Genomic DNA, 21,042 nt, shown 5'->3' with positions numbered 1-21,042 from the left:
GACAAAATTTTAACTCTAAAATATTACCACATATGTATAATAATTAATTAGTAAATTAAGTCTTGAGTATTTTAGCCTCTTCGTCGATAATTTATTTTTTCTCTTCGGCTTAAATCAAGTTAAAAGTGATTAAAAATTATTTCCACTTAAAAACATAAAATTTATTAATGAAAAAATGAGCGTAAATACGTATAAACACATTTATTTAATAAGTTTTAAAATTTCGCAGGCCTGATTGAAAATAAAAATAGCAAAAATATAACAGATCATTTTATTTAAAATAAAAATCCGGATATTCCTCTCTGAACACCTTTTATTAGTTCAATGACGCAGATAATTCAGTTCTCAAATCACATGGGAGGTGTATACAGTTTTCTAAACTTTGGTATTTAAAAAATAACGGTGTATAAAATTTGCAGGTGGTTGCAAAACCAAAATTTTAAAAAAATATGGCACGTCTAACGACTGTCACAGAGACAAACGACTGCTTTTATATAAAGCTGGCACATAATTTATGATACATTAACTGAACAAGCTGTTCCAACACCTAAATACTATATGCTTTTAAAGTGGCCACCACTAGAGCTAATGGTAAGCTTCTCTCGTTAGTCTACCTCCTGGCGAAGACAATGGCCGTGCGACTCGGCAAGTACGCCTGGAATAAAAATTCAATTCAATTAAATTTAATCTTACACAAATAATTAAAAATTAAATGCAAGACTTCCAAGTGATGAATGTAAATCATTTTTTAAATAAATTTTACTAAATTCAAAGCTTGATTTTCATTCCTTTTTAAATAGGTTTTTTAACAATGAAAAATTTATTTCAATGATAATGGTTGTTTTAAGTCAACGTTACTCAATGAATATATAATTTAATTACCTGTAGAGAGTATCTCCGGTTAGCGTGTCCTTCGTTGAAGGTAGAGTGCAAGATGGTGGTGTCCACCCTCTTGAAACCTCCGTAGCGCTCGTCGTCCGAGCAGAGGACGACGCGGTATTCGCCCGGCAGGTCAACGCCGAGCCGGTAGTTGGTGAAGCTCTTCTCCGGGTGGAAGTTGAACACGAACAGTAGCTCAGCCCGCTCGAAGGCGATCACCTTGTCGGCCTCGTGCTTCCAGCTCACGTAGCCCTGCAAATTTCCACATAATCTTGATTTAGTTTTAATCAATAGTGCTGTCTTGATTTTTTTTTTTTTAATTTATAAATAGAAACCTACCGGGTCCTTGTGGAGCCATCCGAAATGCTCTTCGGTTTTGTTCATATCCTCATCGAAGAAGTTGAGGTATTTGTACTTGAGATTGGCGTCATCTACCAAATTCCACTGGCGCCTGGCGTAGTGGAAAGAGTCATTGTTGCCCTCCCGAGGAAAGTCGAGCCATTCCGGATGACCAAACTCGTTGCCTATGAATTTATTTAAAATAATTTAAGATTTTTTAATTATTCTGGGTCAAACTCTTACCCATGAAATTGAGGTAGGCCTCTCCACCGAGTGCGTGCGTAATCAATCTGATCATTTTGTGCAGAGCGAGGCCGCGGTCGATGATGGGACTGCCCTCGGACAGAACGGACATATGTGTGTACATCTCTTTGTCCATCAGCCAGAACGCGATCGTTTTGTCTCCGACCAGCGCCTGAGACAGGTAAATAGTTTAATTTGTTCAATTAAATGATTTGATTTTTGTTTACCTGATCGTGAGATTCAGCGTAGGCCACCGTCTTCTCCATCCACCTGCGGTTCGAGAGGGTGTGGACAATATGGCCCACCTCCCAGTGTTCGTCGCTGACCTCCTTAAGCAGTTTGATCCATTTGTCAGGGATGGCCATGGCGAGGCGGTAGTCGAAGCCGATTCCTCCCTCTGACACAGGCCTGCACATAGCTGGCATTCCAGACACGTCCTATGCAAACACAAGGCAGAAATTTAATTCAAAATTTGCAGGAATGTAAAAGAGTAAAAATTATCATGATGGATAACCAAAATAGGGATTTGGTAATTAATAAGAGCAAAAAATGTAACTTTCAGAGTAGCTTTCCAAGATCTCTGACTTTATAGGAGCGAAATTTGAATTTTTCAGGGTTGAAATCAGAAAAAAAACAAATCTGGCGGTTTTTTCCAGCTGGTTTTTTGGGCAGAAAAAACACTGAAAATAAATAAACCATAGGAAACAAGCCTTAAATTTTGAATTTAATTTTTTTTTGTGGGAACTTAACCAAGATTCAATTAAAATAAATAAATATTCACCTCTGCGATTGTGGTGATTTCAGGGTAGAGGTCGTGCAGCATGTAGTTGGCAAGCATCAGGTAGACGACGGCTTCCGTGTCAGTGTTCAAGCCGAAGTACTCGTCATAGTTGCCGCTGAAGCCTTCGCCCATCCCGTGGCTGTGGTACAGCATTGAAGTCACTCCGTCGAACCGGAATCCGTCAAAGCCGTACTCGTCTGTGTACCAGCGAAGGTTTGAAAGCAAAAATCGCAGAACTTCGTATCTAGAAATTGAAAAAATAATTTTTATAGTATATCTAAAGAAGCAATAAAAACTTATCAAGGTAATTGCAAAATTCCAGAATTCATGTTTAGAATTGAATTTGTGATTTTTCCATCACTGACCTTTTCAAATAAAAAGTTACAATCAATTTAAAGATTAAATTTCAATAATGATTTTAATATATGATTTAAACCTAAAAATAATTTAATTTAAATGATGTTGATGGGTTTTCTAATTATTCCAAATTTTTGTAGATCAAAAATTGAAATACCAAGATAAAATTTAATTTTTTAGAAATATACGCTTAAAATGACAAAGAAAAATTTGGAGATTTTATGTAAATTCTTTTGATCTTAAAATAATCCTACTGTAATTTCACCAATAAACTAATTTTCCTTTGTGAGGTTCGTCAGAAGTGACAGATAAATACATACATTTGGGCCAGTTAACAAAAATTTTCATACTCTGAATAGTTGAAGAGTCTGCTGTCCCAGAGGGTGTGTTCTCCTCTTGGTCCCTCGTGGAAGAAGCAGCTGTTGGTGCCGTCAAAGTTGTTCAGACCGTCCAAAGTGTTTTTAGACGCGTGCGAGTGGACGACGTCAAGCAGCACGTAAATACCGTGCTCGTGCGCGGTGTCAATCAGGAACTTTAGCTCCTCCGGTGTGCCATACCGGCTGAAATATATAAATAATAATAATTAACAGTCATTTAAATTAATTAATTAATTAATCAAATACCTTGAGGCGGCGTAGAAGCTGGTGACTTGGTAACCAAAACTAGCGTAGTAAGCGTGTTCCATGATTGCCATGAGCTGGATTGTGTTGTAGCCTTGGTCACAAAATTAATTAAATTGCGGAATGATTGGTAGGGTATGTTAATTATATACCTTGTTTTTTTATTCTTGGAATGATATTTTGAGCAAACTCGTTGTAGGTGCCGACTTTGTGTTCCTGAGTTGCGATTCCTACGTGGCACTCGTAAATTCTCATGCTCTCCGGCCTCTTTGGCTTTGGATGCCGGAAACTGTACTTCTGCTCAACATAAAAAATTGCTGATTTAGACGTGATTGTTACTTATTTTAAAATTTATAGAAATTATGGCTTAAAATTAAGCATAGTTGTTAGAAATAATCTTTTGATTTGTGTACAACTTGTAGGAAGAATGAAAAAAGCATTTGTATCTCGTTTAATAAATGTAGATTTTTCAAATTGATTTATGGTTGGTGTGAGACCAGGTCTTTAATTTCTATATTTTTTGGCGTTAGAATTTATTTAACATTGTAAAATACAGTTAATATAATCATTATTAAATAAAAATAAAAAAATTAAATAATTTATTTTAAATACAAATAAAAATAAAATTACCTGTTCAGCAGGGGGATGCCAGACTCTCTGTTTGTACGTAAGAGATTCGTGTTTGGGCGGTTGAGTCACGTACACAGCCCATGGAGACAGTCGGTCGAGCAACTCTCCGTTTGGCTTTTGCACAATGACCTGTGAAATGAAAATTTAAAATTTTTTTCTGCATAAAGGGGAAAAATGGAGACAAACCTTGACTTCAGACAGGTGCTTCAAAGCGCAGCTTCCGTCCTCGTTGGGCGGAATGATAATTTCATACTTGCCGAAGGGCAGCTTGTGGAACTGGTGGCTCGTCCGGTTCCAGTTGTCTGAAAATGGGAGTTTAAATTTTGAAATATTTGAAAAAAATAAGAGAAATTCAATTATTGTTTGTACCATCATTGATTTGAACAGTTCAATGAAGAAATAAATTAAATAAATTAGTAAACGTGTAAAATTTGATCTGCTATCGATCTTTTTCTAATTTTAAAAGATTTTTTGGCTGAATTCTGATTAAAAAATAACATTTTTTAACAAGAATGATCCAAATCATTAAAATAAAAATTTAATTTTTCATCAAGCTGAAAACCCTGGGGATTTTTTTTTATTTTTTTAAATTTTTTTTATTTAGATTTAGAGGCTATTTTAAACGAATTTTGCAGCCATAAAAACATATTAAAACACAACAAAGGAAGCAGTACTACTTCTAATTTCAGATTGCAAGAATTTATTCCACTTTGAATTGATACAAGCTAAAAATAATATTCGAACGTTTATGTAAGTTAAATTAAGACCTACTAGCCAGAAAAAATGTGAACACCAGCTCATGGAGAAACAAAAGAAGGGAAAGGAAGCAAAAAATAGATAAAAAAAATTCCTGAATTCAGATGCAAAATATGGTACAACAAAGAATTCAAAATAACTGCCAAGTGGTTTTAACGAGAATTTTGCAACGATAATATTGTCTTTTAAAATCTATTTCTTATGGAAGCATATTTCAATGATTTACTTAAATTATTGTCAATTTTACCAAGGGTTGCAAAAAACCCGCATTTTAAACACACAAAAAAAGCAATGCAGTGGCTAAAATAGTTTTCTTTTTTAATTTGTTCCAGATTTTTGCAGGAAATGTGTGCACCAGTTTTCAATATTTTTCTAATTATTGGCTCATTTCCTCGACTTGTAAATTGCCTGAGAAGTTTTTGGAGAAAAAAATCTGCACAGTAGAGGAAATTTTGACCGCTCTGAACGCAAATTTTAGATTTTCACATGGGAATAATGAGAAAAAATACATATCTCGCACAAGAAATTAGTAAAATTTGTTGCAACCCTGATTTTTCCTCTGGTTTTAACATTTCCACTAGGAGTTGAGCTTTAATTATGACTTTCCACAACTAAAAATCCAACTGAAAAATATCTTAACCCTTTAAGAACGCCTCAAATGATTGCAATTTCTATTGATTTTGAATATTTTCCAAAACCGAATTACCAAAAGACAGAGAGACTAAAGAGCAAACCCTGGTGTAATATCCACCTTTTCAGTTAAAAAGCAAAATTTTCTCACTGAAGTCTCCCGCCAGGTAGAGGTTGACAGCTCCAGGAGCCCACTCGCGGCAGGTGACCGAGTTGTCAGGGTTGAAATGCATGCCGAAGTACTCGTAACCCTGCGTGAACTTGGCGATGCCGCCCTCCTGCTCGGACACCTTGTCCACGTAGTCCTTGAAGACGGCATACCTGAAACAGGGGACTCGTCTCAATTCTGTGACAGCAGGGGGCGAGTAGGTGCAGCCGAAGTCGAAAGACACGACACTTTTCATTCAAAAACCGGATCGACCTCGGGCTGACCTTCAAACGCCTTTGTCGCCGCGCGGAGCCAATTCGCACTCGGCGAACTGATGAGAGCAACACGCTCGGTCACCTGCGTCTTATTTCGGCCTCGTAGGGCTTGAGGTAGCCGTCCCTGTCGAGCAGTTGCTTGATGTCAGGCACGTCGACCTCCATGGGATTGAGGGACGAGTACTTGCCACCCATCTCGGCCGACTCTCGCTCTGCAAATGACTCGAAATCGTGTCGCCACGCCGCTTATGTAATCTCGAAATTAAACACGCACCTGTCCTGAAACCCGAGAACGTCGCTTCCTTTCGCCAAACTGGACTCGTTCCGCCCAAATCGCACTTTTCAATCCGCAAATCCGCTTTCTGGGCCTGCTGTCAGTGTCCTCTGCTTGTGCTGTTGGTGTTGTTGGGGTGCGAGCGCTACGTGCGTGGTGCGGCAAGGAAGGGGGCGTGGCCGCCTGTGCACGTGCACACGCGCTCTTGGCCAATCAGCGACCGGCCTTGACATTGACGACGCAAAAGCCGAAATATTAATAGTTCACGAGACCCTCACGTGCAATGTTTTTGCTCCTTTCGCTCTTCTCACTGCGATTGATAAAAATAGACCCCGGCGTTTTGATAGCCTATTATGTAAACTCTGAGATTAAATCGTTTTTTGAATGAATTTAATGATATAAAGACAACGTCGTTAACGGAACATGATTTAACCTGAGGACAATAACAAGATAAATTATCTGGCAAAACGATATTTAAATAAAATAACCAGCAAAACGAGATGATTTTTTGTTAACAAATTAATACATACCAAATAACTGAGAGCAATCATTAATTAGGATAAAAATAAATTACTTTTGTTGGCTCTTTCAGTGGTGATTTTCGATGATTTTGCCAAAATTAAAATCATCAATAAAAAATAAGCCGCAAGAAACGTACTAAAGAACTTAAATGCTTAAAAATTGCTGTATCTTAAATTTAAAAAAAATCCTTTTTGATTTCTTACGAATCAAAAGTCAAAACTGGAATTTATTATATTGTATATTAATAGTTTTCTGAAACACAAATCGATAGTTCTGAACGTGTAGACAAGTTATTATTAGAAGGATCTAGATTTCTAGAATAGTTACTTGGTAAAGCGAAACTACCCTCTAAATTTAACACCGGGTGATTATCAGAAAGAATCACTCTGGTATTGAGCTAACAAATTTTAAAAGGTCAAATTTTCTTATTTCATTATTAATTTTGTTCCTTATTTATACACAAAATAAAAACCAACAAACTGCCAATATAATGAAATTTATTGTTCCGAAAGGTACATGACAATTTTTTAAACACAGTAAAATTTAAACTGGCGAAGAGCAAAATTAAATTAAATTACAAAGTGGATGCGAAACAAGATATTTATGCCAAACCAAAGCTAGATGATATCGCATTTCGTGAGCATCAAAGAAGCGTGCAAAACGCTTCTTTAAGTCTCGCCACCGCGCGCATTCAAAATTTACACATTCAAAACTCCGCACGGGCTTGCGTTGAAAAGACAAGAAAAACGGCTTGTTTCGTTTGTACGAATATGAAGTAGCTCATATGCTTTTCTTGTCCTCCTGTTCTTCTAAAAGCAGATGTGACGCGCGTACGCCTTCTATTGTGCGCATATACAAAAGCAGCGCAAAATTGAATTCGCCTGTCTTGCTGCTCTGCCGGCTCTCGCGTTTCAATCTCGGTACATTTTGGCAAAAGGCGCTCTTTTTAGTTAGCAAGGAATTGTTACAAACTTAATTGCGTTTAAAACCATTAAGAATATGTAAAAAATGATAAATTTTAGGATTGTGTGACACGCATATTGCGTTTGATAAATCATTGATTAAACTATTACGAAAAAAAGGTATAAATTGGACTATTTATCCCGCGTGAAAAATTATGTAAAGACAGTGTTAACAAAGGATTTAATTTTTTTCACGATTTGCCGTAAAAAAATAAATCACGGTAATTTTTTTAATAATTTTTATTTACTGCCTAAGGAAAAATTCTCATCCGTGGATGTACGCTCTGCACGCAGTTAAATAGAAGAGCAAGAAGATACAATAATAATTTTTCCAAAATTTTGAGTATTTTTTTAAAGAATGCCAATTAAAAAAAAATCGTAAACACATTTGTAAAGAATTTAGATTTTAGGCATTTGAAATGGGGCCAAAAACTGTTGGAACTGAACTCTTATCTAAAAGACAGGGATTTTTCAAACAGAAAATACATTTAACAAAGCTTGTTTGGAGGGGTACAAAAGGTATTCTATTTTTCGGAGCCAAAATATTTCAGGATTAAATCGGCCTTAGGTGTATGTCTATGTTAAAAATATGTGAAAAGATCTTGTAACAATATTGTGCCATCATTGCACCAATGAAAGATGGTCGGCTGGTAAACTCCGTTTGTCTAGAGATCTTTACCAAAGGCGGCATACACGATGACCACGGATTGTACAGAAAGCAGCGAATTTTCTACAAATTTATAAAGTTTCATTGCCTCGGTAGGATTGGATTGAATTGCGTCGTCCAAAATTTTTTTCCATTTCTGCATACTAAAGTTTTCGCGTAACCCTTTAAACGCGGGATTCTTCAGCACCTGTTCCAAATCACGATCAGTTTCCATCGCTTTGCTTATAATATCCTTCAATTTTCGTGCTAAGGCTGGATTTGAGCGCAATTCTTTTTCTAGAAATAATTCTAGATCAGTTTGCGATTTGGGCGGGCTGGTTGATTCCTCTTCCTTGATAAAAATTTCCACCGCCTTCACGAAGAAAGGGTCCGAGCTCAATATTTTAGCTATATTTTTCAATCTCTTCAGTAGAGCAGGATAGGACTTCAAAACATTTTTAGCGAATTCAGCGAAATTTTTTAGACCTGGTTCTAAATCTAATTCACTGCTAGAGACATTCTGCCAAAACCTTTCCAAGTCCTGATCCGAGTTCAATTTGGCAAGGACGTCATTACTAATCCCGTTCAGCGGTTCTCCACGGCTGGATTTTTCATCAGTCCCTTTTTGAGGGCGTGCAGTAGCGGCTTCAGTGCAAGTGAAAGAGGCCGCATACAGGCCAACGGAGAAGACAAGGAGGCAGAGCCGAGTCATATCGACAGAAAATGCTGTCGAGCAGAAGAAAAATAAAGGTTAGACGCGCAGGGTTTGGGTAAAGGGCCAAAAATCGACAAGAAGACTGTGGCCAGTGAATGATTTTTTTTAATAATTCAAAAAATAAATTATTTTTTCATCCTTACTAAAACAAATTGCTTGGTATATTCAGCAATTTTCCAAGATCACGAGCAAAAATCACAGAAATTACTTCCTATGTGGAAAACACGGACATTTCTTACAGTTTTTTTATTTCTTCGAAAAAAACTGGCCAAGGACAAACCCTTTTTTGAATTCATGTAATTCAAAAAGTAATGCGATTAACAACTCATCCTAATTAATAACTAATTTGAAAATGTTTATAAATAATTATTTTATTCGCAATTATTGCTACAAATGGCATTCTCATGCGGACAGACCTTTAATTGTCACCTTGGCAAAATAAAGTAAAAATAAGTGCTGGCGTTGAAGCAGACACTTTAAAAATTTAACTTGATTCCAGCTTGATAATATGTCCAGAAAATGTATAATTTCTTTACTTTTGTTTGCATTGCGTGAGTATGTTTTCCTCATGAAAAGTGTGAGTAAATTCAAATTTATTTATGTAAAAATGAAAGACGTCAAGCTACGAGGAATATTATTACGACATTATTCAATTTGAATAAATAAAGGACATCGTTAAGATTCACCGGTAGCAAAACTAGAAAATTAAAAATATCTTTGGTCTTGTAAAATATTTAAATGCACTGCTTAAATAACAAATGTAGAGTCAAAGTCTGTAAAACCAACCTTTCTTTTCAACAGAGATCTTATATAGAAGTTAGGCGAGTCGCAAGATTGTAGAACGAATAAAAGTCTAGATTCAAGCGCCTGCCTTAAATATCATGGTTTGAGCAGGATGACCGCTGGAAACTGGAGAATCTGCGGTTTTCTCTGTCAAACAAGCAAAACAGAAACTTGGTTTATCTCGGTTTTTGGTATGGAATAATGCGTTCTCCGATAACAAAATTGTCTCCTTGGGATTCCCACCTCCGCAAGGCTTTTCCTCCTACCAAATTCAATAGCAAGGGGCCAATTTAAATTTCTCGGTGATCTAGATAAGTTTTTTTCCCGGGAGTTCCCATTCCCAACTTTTGTTTCCCGATTCTTACCGGTTTTTTGCATTTTCTTTTATTGGGAATTGTAGCAATGCAAAAATTGTTATTTTGTAGTCGAGGTTTCCTATAAAACCTTTGATGTTCGGCATCTGTATTAGCGTTGGGAATCTTCCAGGGATTTTCCCAAACTTGCATTGCAGTTGTTTTTGGCGTTTTTTTACCAGTTTCATGCGGTTTATTGCACATAATATAAAGAACTCTTAATTGACCAGTTTTGCCTACGGCTGGGTGACTACCTATATTTTGCTTCCCCCCCCCCCCATTAATTCCAACTCTTTTATTTCTTTTTTTCTTTCCATTGTCCTTATCATGATTAATTTTTATTTTTTTTAAATATATAACCAAATTTCTACGGTTCTTTTGAAAAAAATCAAGATAGCATTTAAATTAAACATTAGCTTATAGTAAATATTTTCATTACTCTAAAACGTTATATTGTATCATGTTTTTTTATTATTTCCCCTCATTTTCTGCTTTTCGTTGCTGTATAAACACATACCACCGCCGGACCACTAAAATCTGCTCTAAGTGCCGGTTCAGCTCGTGTACACCGTCCTCCTGTTTTTTAAAAAGTGCCTCGCAGGAGTGACGGACTTACGGCGCGATGGCTCGAATCACACTGCGACAATGAGACGTGTGCGAAGACCCGCTGCATCCTCGCCGAAAATGTGTTAGATTTTCGCGTCCTGAAAGAGTAGAATATACCAACCACATTGAAGGACAGCTCTGCGGCACAGTTTCCTTCCATGTGCAAGGCGTATGTGGTTGCAAGATTGTAATGTGTGATTTTTTGTGATGTCCTCCAGGCCAGGGTCATAGTCACTTGCCGCCCTTTCTCACGTGATTTCCATTTGTATTGGACTTGTCGTGATGTAAAATTAATGTATTTATGACAGAGTTTGAGAATAAATAATAATAATAATTTAAACCAAAATTAAATAAAAAAAATTAGCAACAATTATTCGAAATATTTTTTGTTTTCTCTCAAGGGTGTTTCGAAAACAAAATTCATTGGATAAGTTAGAATAATCGTTCCAAACTATTTAAAATAATCAAAGCCCTCCCAACGCTTGTCGAAATCAGCTTGCTTCAAAATTGATAAAAAAAACACGAAACAATTAAATCCTCCACGATAAACTTAAAGGTTTCATGTCAGCATTGGGACTTCATAAAATCAGACTATTTTGATATCTGAGATCTAGTTAAAAAAGTAAGAGAAGGAAAAATAAATAGTGTTCAATAATTGCAGTGTGATATTTGCTTTCAGTTTAAACATTTTTTTTAATTACTGATACAAAGAGATACGTTACTAACGTAATTTAACACTCAATTTCAAAACGTTGCTTCAAATATATAGTTCAGCTTTACAGAAAATGCACAGTTAAGTTAATATAAATTAATAATTTATTAGAACGATTGGCATATGTACACAAAATTGGCGAAATTTTAACGTTGTATTGATAAATTGGCAATTGACGAAATCAACACGTAAATTATTCAAACAGGCGAGTAATTTATACAATTATTTAATACAATTCATATAATTACAATTACAAATCATCTTGGGATCATTTGGATTTGCAGATGGGCCATGATGGCCAACAATAGTAATCACTAATTGAGCAGTACATATTAATCCTAAGTATTCGAAGCCGCCAACGGATGGCGCAAGCGTAGATTTTCTTTAAAAATTTTCTTTTTAGGCACTTCCACTTCGATTTCAGACCCGTGCATTCTTAATTAAATATTCTCTCTTTTGATGTTCTGAAAACCGAATCGCCGTAGAGTCGTGAAAAAATGTTTTTTTTTTAAATAAATCATTATTCCGACGTTTCTACGGCGATCAGCTGAACAGGAAATATTTGATTTTAAACTCAAAATCGACAAGTATTAGACGGTCACAGTGTTTGAAGTTGTATGAATATGTACACTGCAAGTTAGGGTTGTTAAAGTCTCAGTGCGCTGCAGTGAGAAATATCGTACTGCGCCCCCACAGCATGTCATTGCTGAAAGAGGTGCGAAAAACCGACCTGTCGCACCCCAGACAGAGTGAAATGCGGCAATGCACGATTTTCTCACTGCAGCGCACTGAGATTTTGTCACCCCTGACTGGCAGAGTATATATATTAACAAGAAAAAAATCGGTACCACCACTGCAGATACAATAAATATGGTCAACAGGAAAGCTTTGTTTGGCTCATCACCAAATTTGTCAAACTCGATGACCACGGAGAGTACAGAACGATACGAAGTGTCTAAAAATCTCTTCATTACCTCTCCCTCGGTATGATTGTTTAGATATGCGTTGACAAACAAGTTTTCCCAATCTTCCAAACCAGAGTGTTCATTTAAACCATTATCCATGGCATACGTCCACATTGTATGCACAGCGGGATCAGATGCAAACGCTTTGTTCAAAATACCCATCAATTTCCGATCTAAGGCTGGATTAGAGCGCAGTTCTTGTGTTAAATATTTCTTAAAATCAGAGAATGAGAGGATCGGGCCGATTGTTTCATTCTTGATAGTAAAAAGATCGCGCACCACCATGAAAAAAGGGTCCGAGCTCAATTTTTTGGCAATATTTTTCAATTTATTCATCAGCAAAGGATAGGACCTGGATTTATTTTTAATGAATTGAGCCCATTTTTTATTGCTTGATTTTATTGTTAATCCGCTTCCCGATGCTTCACGGTGTAACTTTTGCAAGTTCTTATTCGAGTTCAATTTGGCGAGGATGTCATTACTTATCCCGTTCAGCGGTTTTCCATGGCTGAATTTTTCATCAGTCCCGGTTTGAGAGGGTGCAACAGCGCCTTCAGTGCAGGTGAAATAAAAGGCCGCATACAGGCAAACGGAGAAGACGAGGAGGCAGAGTCGAGACATGTCGATAGAAAATGCTGTGAAGCAAATGAAAAATAAAGGTTAGACGTGCAGGGTTTCGAAAAAGGGCCAAAAATCGACAAGAAGACTTTCCATTAGTTGTTTTTTCGGGTTTATTTAAAAAATAACTACTACCCTTTTCATCCAAACAAATTAGTATGTTCGGCAATTTTACAAGATCACGAGTTGACAACTGAGCACGCTGCGCCGCGCCAGCCATAGCCACCATTAATTTGTATCTCTATCATGTTTCATCACTTTTCCATTTGACGAGCCCAAAGTTAAATTTTTCGCACCGTTCTCTGTTTCATGGGAGTTGCGTGCAGTGTTCGCAAGACGGACATTTTCTAATGTTTTTTCCTCGCTCGCTCTCTCGCTTAAGGTCCAAGACTCCTTCATGCTGCTTTTTAGAGCCACGCCGAGAGGCAGAGTCGCAACTCACAGACTACTGCAGAGCGGTGAGGACAAAGAAAAATCGGGCCGTTTGTGTTTTGTAAGGCAAGCGGAGGACAATAGGTGCCCGTGACAATGGCGAATATGAATCTATTGTAAACATTTATTTTGAAGGCCGAGCATCTTGGGAGTTCTCATTTTTAGCGGCGAGGAAAAAGAAAACGAGGTGTCCATTCATTAACGTTTATGAATGAAAATATTTTCTTCGTGAGAATACACCGCGGCGCGTACTTTGACACAACCTAATAGCGCTTAACGTGTTCCTCCGCGCTTCCTTCAGCCACCCCGTCTTTTGAACATTTTTTTGAAACAATTCCTTTGGTGTATATTTGACAAAGAAAATTCAATAGAGTATTTCCTTAAAAATCACACAGCATTTTTTTCTCACGTTGAGCCTAAAAAGCAAGCGCGCAGCGATGTAGAGCGAGCGAGGCCCAACTTTCCGGCTCAATTTGAGCCTGAAAACGCAGCGCGGCTGAAATTAATTCCGAGCTGGCCGATTCTTCTCTAAAAGCTACATGTTAATAGAACTTATATGGCCGAAATTAATGGGTTTTCGACGCCAAAACCGGGTCTCTGCCAACGAAAAGTTTACCGGTCGACGTCGAAACAACAACAGGAGCCCTTACTGCACATAACTAAGCAATATTTATTTTTTAATTCATATTAAAAAATTTGCTTTTCAATTAATTCCCCAAACTTATAGGATTGGTTTGGAAAGAACGATAAAATCTGTATTTATTTGGACACATAACTTTTTGCGATCTTTATTTCCCGCCTGTGGCTAAAATTAAATCTGGGTGCATTCGGCTGCACTCGTGATTGGTCAAAACATTGAAAATCGGCCAATAAGTTCCATTGTTTTTACTTGAAAGTCTCAACTCACAGCTGCCTGGCCATGCATTTAGTTTTAAAATTGAGCCGGAAAGTTAGACCTCGCTCGCGCTGCATCGCTGCTCGCTTGGTTTTTAGGCTCAATTTGAGAAAAATCTTTCTGTGTGTTTTTAAAAAAATAATAAATCTCTTTGATCTAAAAAGCACATTAATTAGTATTTTTCCCTCATTAATTATCTGCTTGGGGTTACTGTTGCTAGTAAAATTCATTTTACAATTTTTTTCATCATTATTTCTGTCCAGAGTATAGATATTTCATATTAGTGAACAATTTAAACCAAAATTGAATAAATAAATAAGCAACAAAAATTCGAAATGAATATTTTTTCGGTTTGTCTCACGTGTTTCGAAAACAAAATTCTTTGGATGAATTAAAATTAATTTTTCAACCTATTTAAATTATTCTGTTGTACAACTTTCTGGCCATGACCAGGCGCCAATATCGACAGTCAAGATCACCGTATATTTTGCGGCACAGCTGGTCGCTCGGCGGTGTGTGCGAGCGCGGGCGGGCGGCTGGCTGCTCATCGGCCGCTTAACTCATCCTTTTTTTAATTTCCTGCTTGCGACCGCGCGTCCCTAAATAAGGTCCGTAGCAGGCCAGAAAATTGTACAACATAATCATTTCAGACAAATCAAACCCCTCATAGTGATTGACAAAATCAGCTTGCTTTTAAATTGATAAATATGCAAAACAAATGCTCTACGGTAAAATTAAATAATTTATCAGCAATTTCCTGGTGTCAGGGAAACGTGGCACTGCGCGAGAGTCGAGCTCGTGGGGTCTTTGGCCACCTGGGCCCTTGAAACGGGGCGCGCGCGTCTCCCCTGTCTACTTATTCGTATAGGGCTGTGAATTTTAGACGGCTGACCAAAATTTTCTAAGCTTCAGATCATCGCGGGACTATCAAATGAACACGAATCATGCGATTTTAAGCCATTTGAACCAAACTTAAAATCGTATACATTTGCCAAAACTGTCTTAAACACGTCTAAAATCGTCTTAAGCCGTCTAAATAGTTCAATTTGGCATACAAAATTTTCCAAAAATATAATTTTTTATGCAGGGAAAAATATTCATAACAAAATTTGAACTCTGATGGGTCAAACCCCAATGAAACAACACCAAAATTGACAATTTTGGTCATTTTTTCTCAATCTGACCCTCAGGGCCATGTCAGGGTAAGAACCTGAGGGTCACAATCAACTTTTTTTGGTTAAATTTCGATCCCCATAGTGCGTTGAAGTTAACAGGGCACGGAAAATCGATTTTTTAAATGACGGGCATTTTCTAATTAAAGGTCATGCTCGGCAGAACGGATTCGAGCCGGTTTCAAAACTACAAACTTTGATTTTGCCACGAAACTGTCATTCTGAAAATTTGTTTACTTGCACACAATTTCATGGGCTCGAATTTGACCGTGCCCTTAAAAAAATTAAATTAAAAATCGATTTCTCGGAAAAGGTCTCAAAATATGAGCTTGAATTTTGACCTACAAACTTTTCAGGGTAGGGAAAGTTGTTCAGGGTTTAAAGCAGACTATGTCGGTTAGGGAAATATTCGGGATGATATCTCAACGTAATCAAAAGTTGCAGTCCAACTTTGAAAATACAAATTCAATTTTTCTATTTTTTGGTATATTGAAAAAAATATTGAACTCTCGGGCCTCAAATGTGGGATTTTTTCATTTCCAAACAAGTACTTAAATACAATTTATCAAATAAAATCACTTCAAATTGTTCAATGTCTTAAATTAATGTCTAAATCAACCATTATTTTCTAATGAAACTGCTCGATTTAACTAATAAACTACCAGTGATTAACCTTTTCAATTAATAGTCAATCAAAATTTATCTGTAAATTGGCTCAAAAAAACACAATACAAATAATACAAGTTAAACATGAATTTTTGTGAAATATATTGTAAAACGCGAAGGAAACAATGAAAATAGAACCGACTAATTTGCTCTTAGAAACAGCCTAAAAATAGTAGACTATTTTTGCCAAAAATCGTCTAAAATTCACAGCCCTACGTATTCGTTCTGCTAAATGGAAAATCAATCTTCTTCGTTTTGGCAAGGGGTGCGAACAGGGAAACAGAGTAGTTTAATTACCTTTTACTCTTATGTTTGACTGGTGTGTCACACGGTGGCTGCTCAGGGCTGCGTCAGGGGAGAGGGAGAGCGAGAGAGAGCTCTACTGCTTGCGCCGCTGGTCAGTCTACGAATCTTTCCTCTTTAGCAGAGTCTCTTGCTTGACTTTTAGAACTCTCCTCCCCCGTTAGTTGCACCCTGAACGGCATCAAATCGATATGTTGCAATATCGATCGATAACTTTCGTCAGGGTAAACCTACCGTTACACCTGCGACTTCTTAAACGCAGAGTGTTTTTATAGCCGATCGAGTTAGTAAAAAAGTGGCACAAAGAAAAATATAATTGTTCAATTATTTGTATAGGGGCTGTGAAAAAAATAGTTTTTTTTCAGGAAACATTCGTCTTTTTTGCTTAAAATTGCATGAATCGTGCTCAGATGATGATCCCACAATGATTTGAAGCTCAGAAAAAATTTGGTTAATTTCTCAGTCCTCGCTCTTCATGATTGTAACGTTTTTGCCTTCTGTTTATTAATTTTTTTTAATTATTGACACAAAGAACTACGTCACTAGTAAAATCTGCTCTCAGTGCCGGTTCAGCTCGTGTACACCGTCCTCCTATTTTTTTAAAAAGTGCCTCGCAGGAGTGACGAACTACGGTGCGATGGCTCGAATCACTTTGCGACAATGAGACGTGTGCGAAGACCCGCTGCAGCCGCCGGCCCATACCCACCTCGGCGAAAATGTGTTAGATTTTCGCGTCCTGAAAGAGTAGAATATGCCAACCGCATTGAAGGACAGCTCTGCGGCACAGTTTCCTTCCAACTGCAAGGCAAATAATGTGGTTGCAAGATTTTAATGTGTGATTTTTTGTAATGTCCTCCAGGTCAGGACCACAGTCACTTGCCGCCGTTCTCACGTGATTTCTACTTGTATTGGACTTGTCGTGATGTAAAATTAATGTATTTATGATAGAGTTTGAGAGTAAAAAATAATAATTTAAACCCAAATTAAATAAAAAATTAGCAAATATTATTCGAAATATTTTTTGTTTTCTCTCAAGGGTGTCTCGAAAACAAAATTCACTGGATAAGTTAGAATAATCGTGCCAAACTATTTAAAATAATCAAAACCCTCCAAATGCTTGTCGAAATCAGCTTGCTTTAAAATTGATAAAAAAAAACACGAAACAAATTATCTACGATAAAATTAAAGATTTTATGTCTGCATTGGGACTTCTTAAAAGCAGACTATTTTGATATCCGAGATCTAGTTAAAAAAGTGAGAGAAGGAAAAATAAATAATATTCAATAATTGCATTGTGATATTTGCTTTCCGTTTAAACATTTTTTTTTAAATTACTGATTCAAAGAGATACACGTTACTAACGTAATAACACTCAATTTCAAAACATCGCTTTAAATATATAGTTCCATTATACAGAAAATGCACAGTTAAGTTAATATAAATTAATAATTTATTAGAACTATTGGCATATGTACATAAAATTGGCGAAGTTTTAACGTTGTATTGATAAATTGGCATTGGACGAAATCAACAAGTAAATTATTCAAACAGGTGAGTAATTTATACAATTATTTAATACAATTCATATAATTACAATTACAAATCGTTCATCTTGGGATCATTTGGATTTGCAGATGGGCCATGATGGCCAACAATATGGTAATCACTAATTGAGCAGTACATATTAATCCTAAGTATTCGAAGCCGCCAACGGATGGCGCAAGCGTAGAGTTTCTTTAAAAATTTTCTTTTTAGGCACTTTTGCTTCGATTTCAGACCCGTGCATTCTTAATTAAATATTCTCTCTTTTGATGTTCTGAAAACCGAATCGCCGTAGAGTCGTGAAAAACTATATTTTTTTAAATAAATCATTATTCCGACGTTTCTACGGCGATCGGCTGAACAGGAAATATTTGATTTTGAACTCAAAATTGACAAGTATTAGACGGTCACAGTGTTTGAAGTTGTATGAATATGTACACTGCAAGTTAGGGTTGTTAAAGTCTCAGTGCGCTGCAGTGAGAAATATCGTACTGCGCCCCCACAGCATGTCATTGCTGAAAGAGGTGCGAAAAACCGACCTGTCGCACCCCAGACAGAGTGAAATGCGGCAATGCACGATTTTCTCACTGCAGCGCACTGAGATTTTGTCACCCCTGACTGGCAGAGTATATATATTAACAAGAAAAAAATCGGTACCACCACTGCAGATACAATATAATATGTGGTCAACAGGAAAGCTTTGTTTGGCTCATCACCAAATTTGTCAAATTCGATGACCACGGAGAGTACAGAACGATACGAAGTGTCTAAAAATCTCTTCATTTCCTCTCCCTCGGTATGATTGTTTAGATATGCGTTGACAAACAAGTTTTCCCAATCTTTCAAATCAGAGTGTTCATTTAAACCATTATCCATGGCATACTTCCACATTATATGTACAGCGGGATCAGATTCAAACGCTTTGTTCCAAATACCCGTCAATTTCCGATCTAAGGCTGGATTGGAGCGCAGTTCTTGGTTTAAATATTTCTTACAATCAGAGAATGAGAGGATCTGGCCGATTGTTTCATTCTTGATAATAAAACAATCGCGCACCACCATGAAAAAAGGGTCCGAGCTCAATTTTTTGGCAATTTTTTTCAATTTAACTAGCAGCAAAGGATAGTACTTGGATTTCTCTTCAAAGAATTGAGCCCATTTTTTACTGCTTGATCGTGATGTTAATCCGCTTGCCGAGGCTTCACGGTGTAACTTTTGCAAGGCCTTATTCGAGTTCAATTTTGCGAGGACGTCATTACTTATCCCTTTCAGCGGTTTTACACGGATGGATTTTACATCAGTTCCTTTTTGAAGGGGTGCAGTAGCACCTTCAGTGCAGGTGAAAGAGGCTGCATACAGGCAAACGGAGAAGACGAGGAGGCAGAGTCGAGACATGTTGATAGAAAATGCTGTGGAGCAAATGAAAAATAAAGGTTAGACGTGCAGGGTTTAGAAAAAGGGCCAAAAATCGACAAGAAGACTTTCCATTATTTGTTTTTTCGGGTTTATTTAAAAAATAACTATACCCTATTCATCCAAACAAATTAGCATGTTCGGCAATTTTACGAGATCACGAGTAGACAACTGAGCACGCTGCGCCGCGCGAGCCAGCCACCCATAATTTGTATCTCTATCATGTTTTATCACTTTTCCATTTCACCAGCCCAAATTTTCTCACCGTTCTCTGTTTCATGAAAGTTGCGCGCAGAATTCGCCTGTTTCCTAATGTTTTTTTTTTTAATTTTGCAATAATTGCTACAAATGTTACTCTCATGCGCACACAGACACTGTCACTTTTGTGAAAAAATAACTTGAAATTCAAGCCGATGAGACTATACTGGTTAGCTGCTGGCGTTGAAGCAGAAACTTTAAAATTTTAAACTTAATTCCAGCGTGATGTGTTCAGAATATTTATATTATTTTTCCACTTTCGTTCGTGTTAACCGAGAAACTGTTCCTCATGAAGAGTGCGAGCATATTCAAATTTATTTATTTAACGTGTTTGCGAGCATGTGAGGAACGACCCTGGCCGACTCTGGCTCTCGGCGTGGCTCCTTGACATACTCTTACTGAGCCGCCTCGTAGTGCTTTGCTCAGCTGCTGCTGCTTTGGGGCCCTCGCGCCCTCGCTCGCTTAAGGTCCAAGACTCCTTCGTGCGGCTTTTTTGAAGCACGCCGAGAGTCAGAGTCGTTACTCACAAAGCACTACTGCAGAGCGGTGAGGACAAAGAGAAATCGGGTCGTTTGAGTTTTGTAAGGCGAGCGGAGGACATCAATAGGTGCCCGTGACAATGGCGAATTGGAATCTATTGTAAACATGTACATTGAAGGCCAAGCATCTTGGGAGTTCTCATTTTTAGCGGCGAGGAAAAAGAAAGCGAGGTGTCCATTCATGAACTTTTATGAATGAAAATATATTCTTCGGGAGAATACACCGCGGCGCGTACTTTGACACAACCTAATAGCGTTTAACGTGTTCCTCCGCGCTTCCTTCAGCCACCGCGTCTTTTGAACATTTTTTGAAACAATTCCTTTGGTGTATATTTGACAAAGGAAATTCAATAGAGTATTTCCTTAAAAATCACACAGCATTTTTTTCTCACGTTGAGCCTAAAAAGCAAGCGCGCAGCGATGTAGAGCGAGCGAGGCCCAACTTTCCGGCTCAATTTGAGCCTGAAAACGCAGCGCGGCTGAAATTAATTCCGAGCTGGCCGATTCTTCTCTAAAAGCTGCATGTTAATAGAACTTAAATGGCCGAAATTAATGGGTTTTCGATGCAAAAATCGGGTCTCTGCCAACGAAAAGTTTTCCGGTCGACGTTGAAACAACAACAGGAGCCCTTACTGCACATAACTAAGCAATATTTATTTTTTAATTCATATTAAAAAATTTGCTTTTCAATTAATTCCCCAAACTTATAGGATTGTTTTGAAAGAACGATAAAATCTGTATTTATTTGGACACATAACTTTTTGCGATCTTTATTTCCCGCCTGTGGCTAAAATTAAATTCGGCTGGACTCGTGTTTGGTCGAAAAATTGAAAATCGGCCAATAAGTTTCATTGTTTTTACATGAAAGTCTCAATTCACAGCTGCCTGGCCATGCATTTAGTTTTAAAATTGAGCCGGAAAGTTATAGACCTCGCTCGCGCTGCATCGCTGCTCGCTTGGTTTTTAGGCTCAATTTGAGAAAAATCTTTCTGTGTGTTTTTAAAAAAA

General features: G+C 37.4%; 1 protein-coding gene and 1 long non-coding RNA gene across 2 annotated transcripts; both read right to left on the bottom strand.

The window, feature by feature from the left end:
- Positions 1–295: 295 nt before the first annotated feature.
- AGBE (1,4-alpha-glucan-branching enzyme) lies at positions 296–6,091 on the bottom strand. Its single transcript, XM_065479020.1, has 14 exons — positions 5,933–6,091; positions 5,741–5,870; positions 5,387–5,556; positions 4,036–4,151; positions 3,850–3,978; positions 3,372–3,516; positions 3,223–3,313; positions 2,950–3,159; positions 2,243–2,486; positions 1,689–1,898; positions 1,462–1,633; positions 1,219–1,403; positions 883–1,131; positions 296–655 (listed from the first exon to the last, which is right to left on the bottom strand). The coding sequence occupies exons 2-14, from the start codon at positions 5,851–5,853 to the stop codon at positions 611–613; spliced, it is 2,079 nt and encodes a 692-aa protein (XP_065335092.1). The 5' UTR covers positions 5,854–5,870; positions 5,933–6,091; the 3' UTR covers positions 296–610.
- An 843-nt stretch (positions 6,092–6,934) lies between these two features.
- On the bottom strand, positions 6,935–9,668 carry LOC135937230 (uncharacterized). Its single transcript, XR_010574481.1, has 2 exons — positions 9,564–9,668; positions 6,935–8,788 (listed from the first exon to the last, which is right to left on the bottom strand). It is a non-coding gene; the product is annotated as an uncharacterized LOC135937230 (long non-coding RNA).
- Positions 9,669–21,042: the final 11,374 nt, after the last annotated feature.

This window comes from Cloeon dipterum, chromosome 2 (assembly GCF_949628265.1).
Source record: "Cloeon dipterum chromosome 2, ieCloDipt1.1, whole genome shotgun sequence".
NCBI classification, from domain to species: domain Eukaryota; kingdom Metazoa; phylum Arthropoda; class Insecta; order Ephemeroptera; family Baetidae; genus Cloeon; species Cloeon dipterum.
This window is presented reverse-complemented; position numbering and strand designations above follow the sequence as displayed.

Excerpts from the sequence above, each read along its gene's own strand:
- AGBE (XM_065479020.1), bottom strand. The coding sequence starts at position 5,853 with ATGGGTGGCAAGTACTCGTCCCTCAATCCCATGGAGGTCGACGTGCCT. Across the intron at positions 5,557-5,740 it reads GAGGCCGAAATAAGACGCAG|GTATGCCGTCTTCAAGGACT; the intron begins GTGACCGAGCGT and ends CCCCTGTTTCAG. Across the intron at positions 4,152-5,386 it reads CTACCTGGCGGGAGACTTCA|ACAACTGGAACCGGACGAGC; the intron begins GTGAGAAAATTT and ends TCCCATTTTCAG.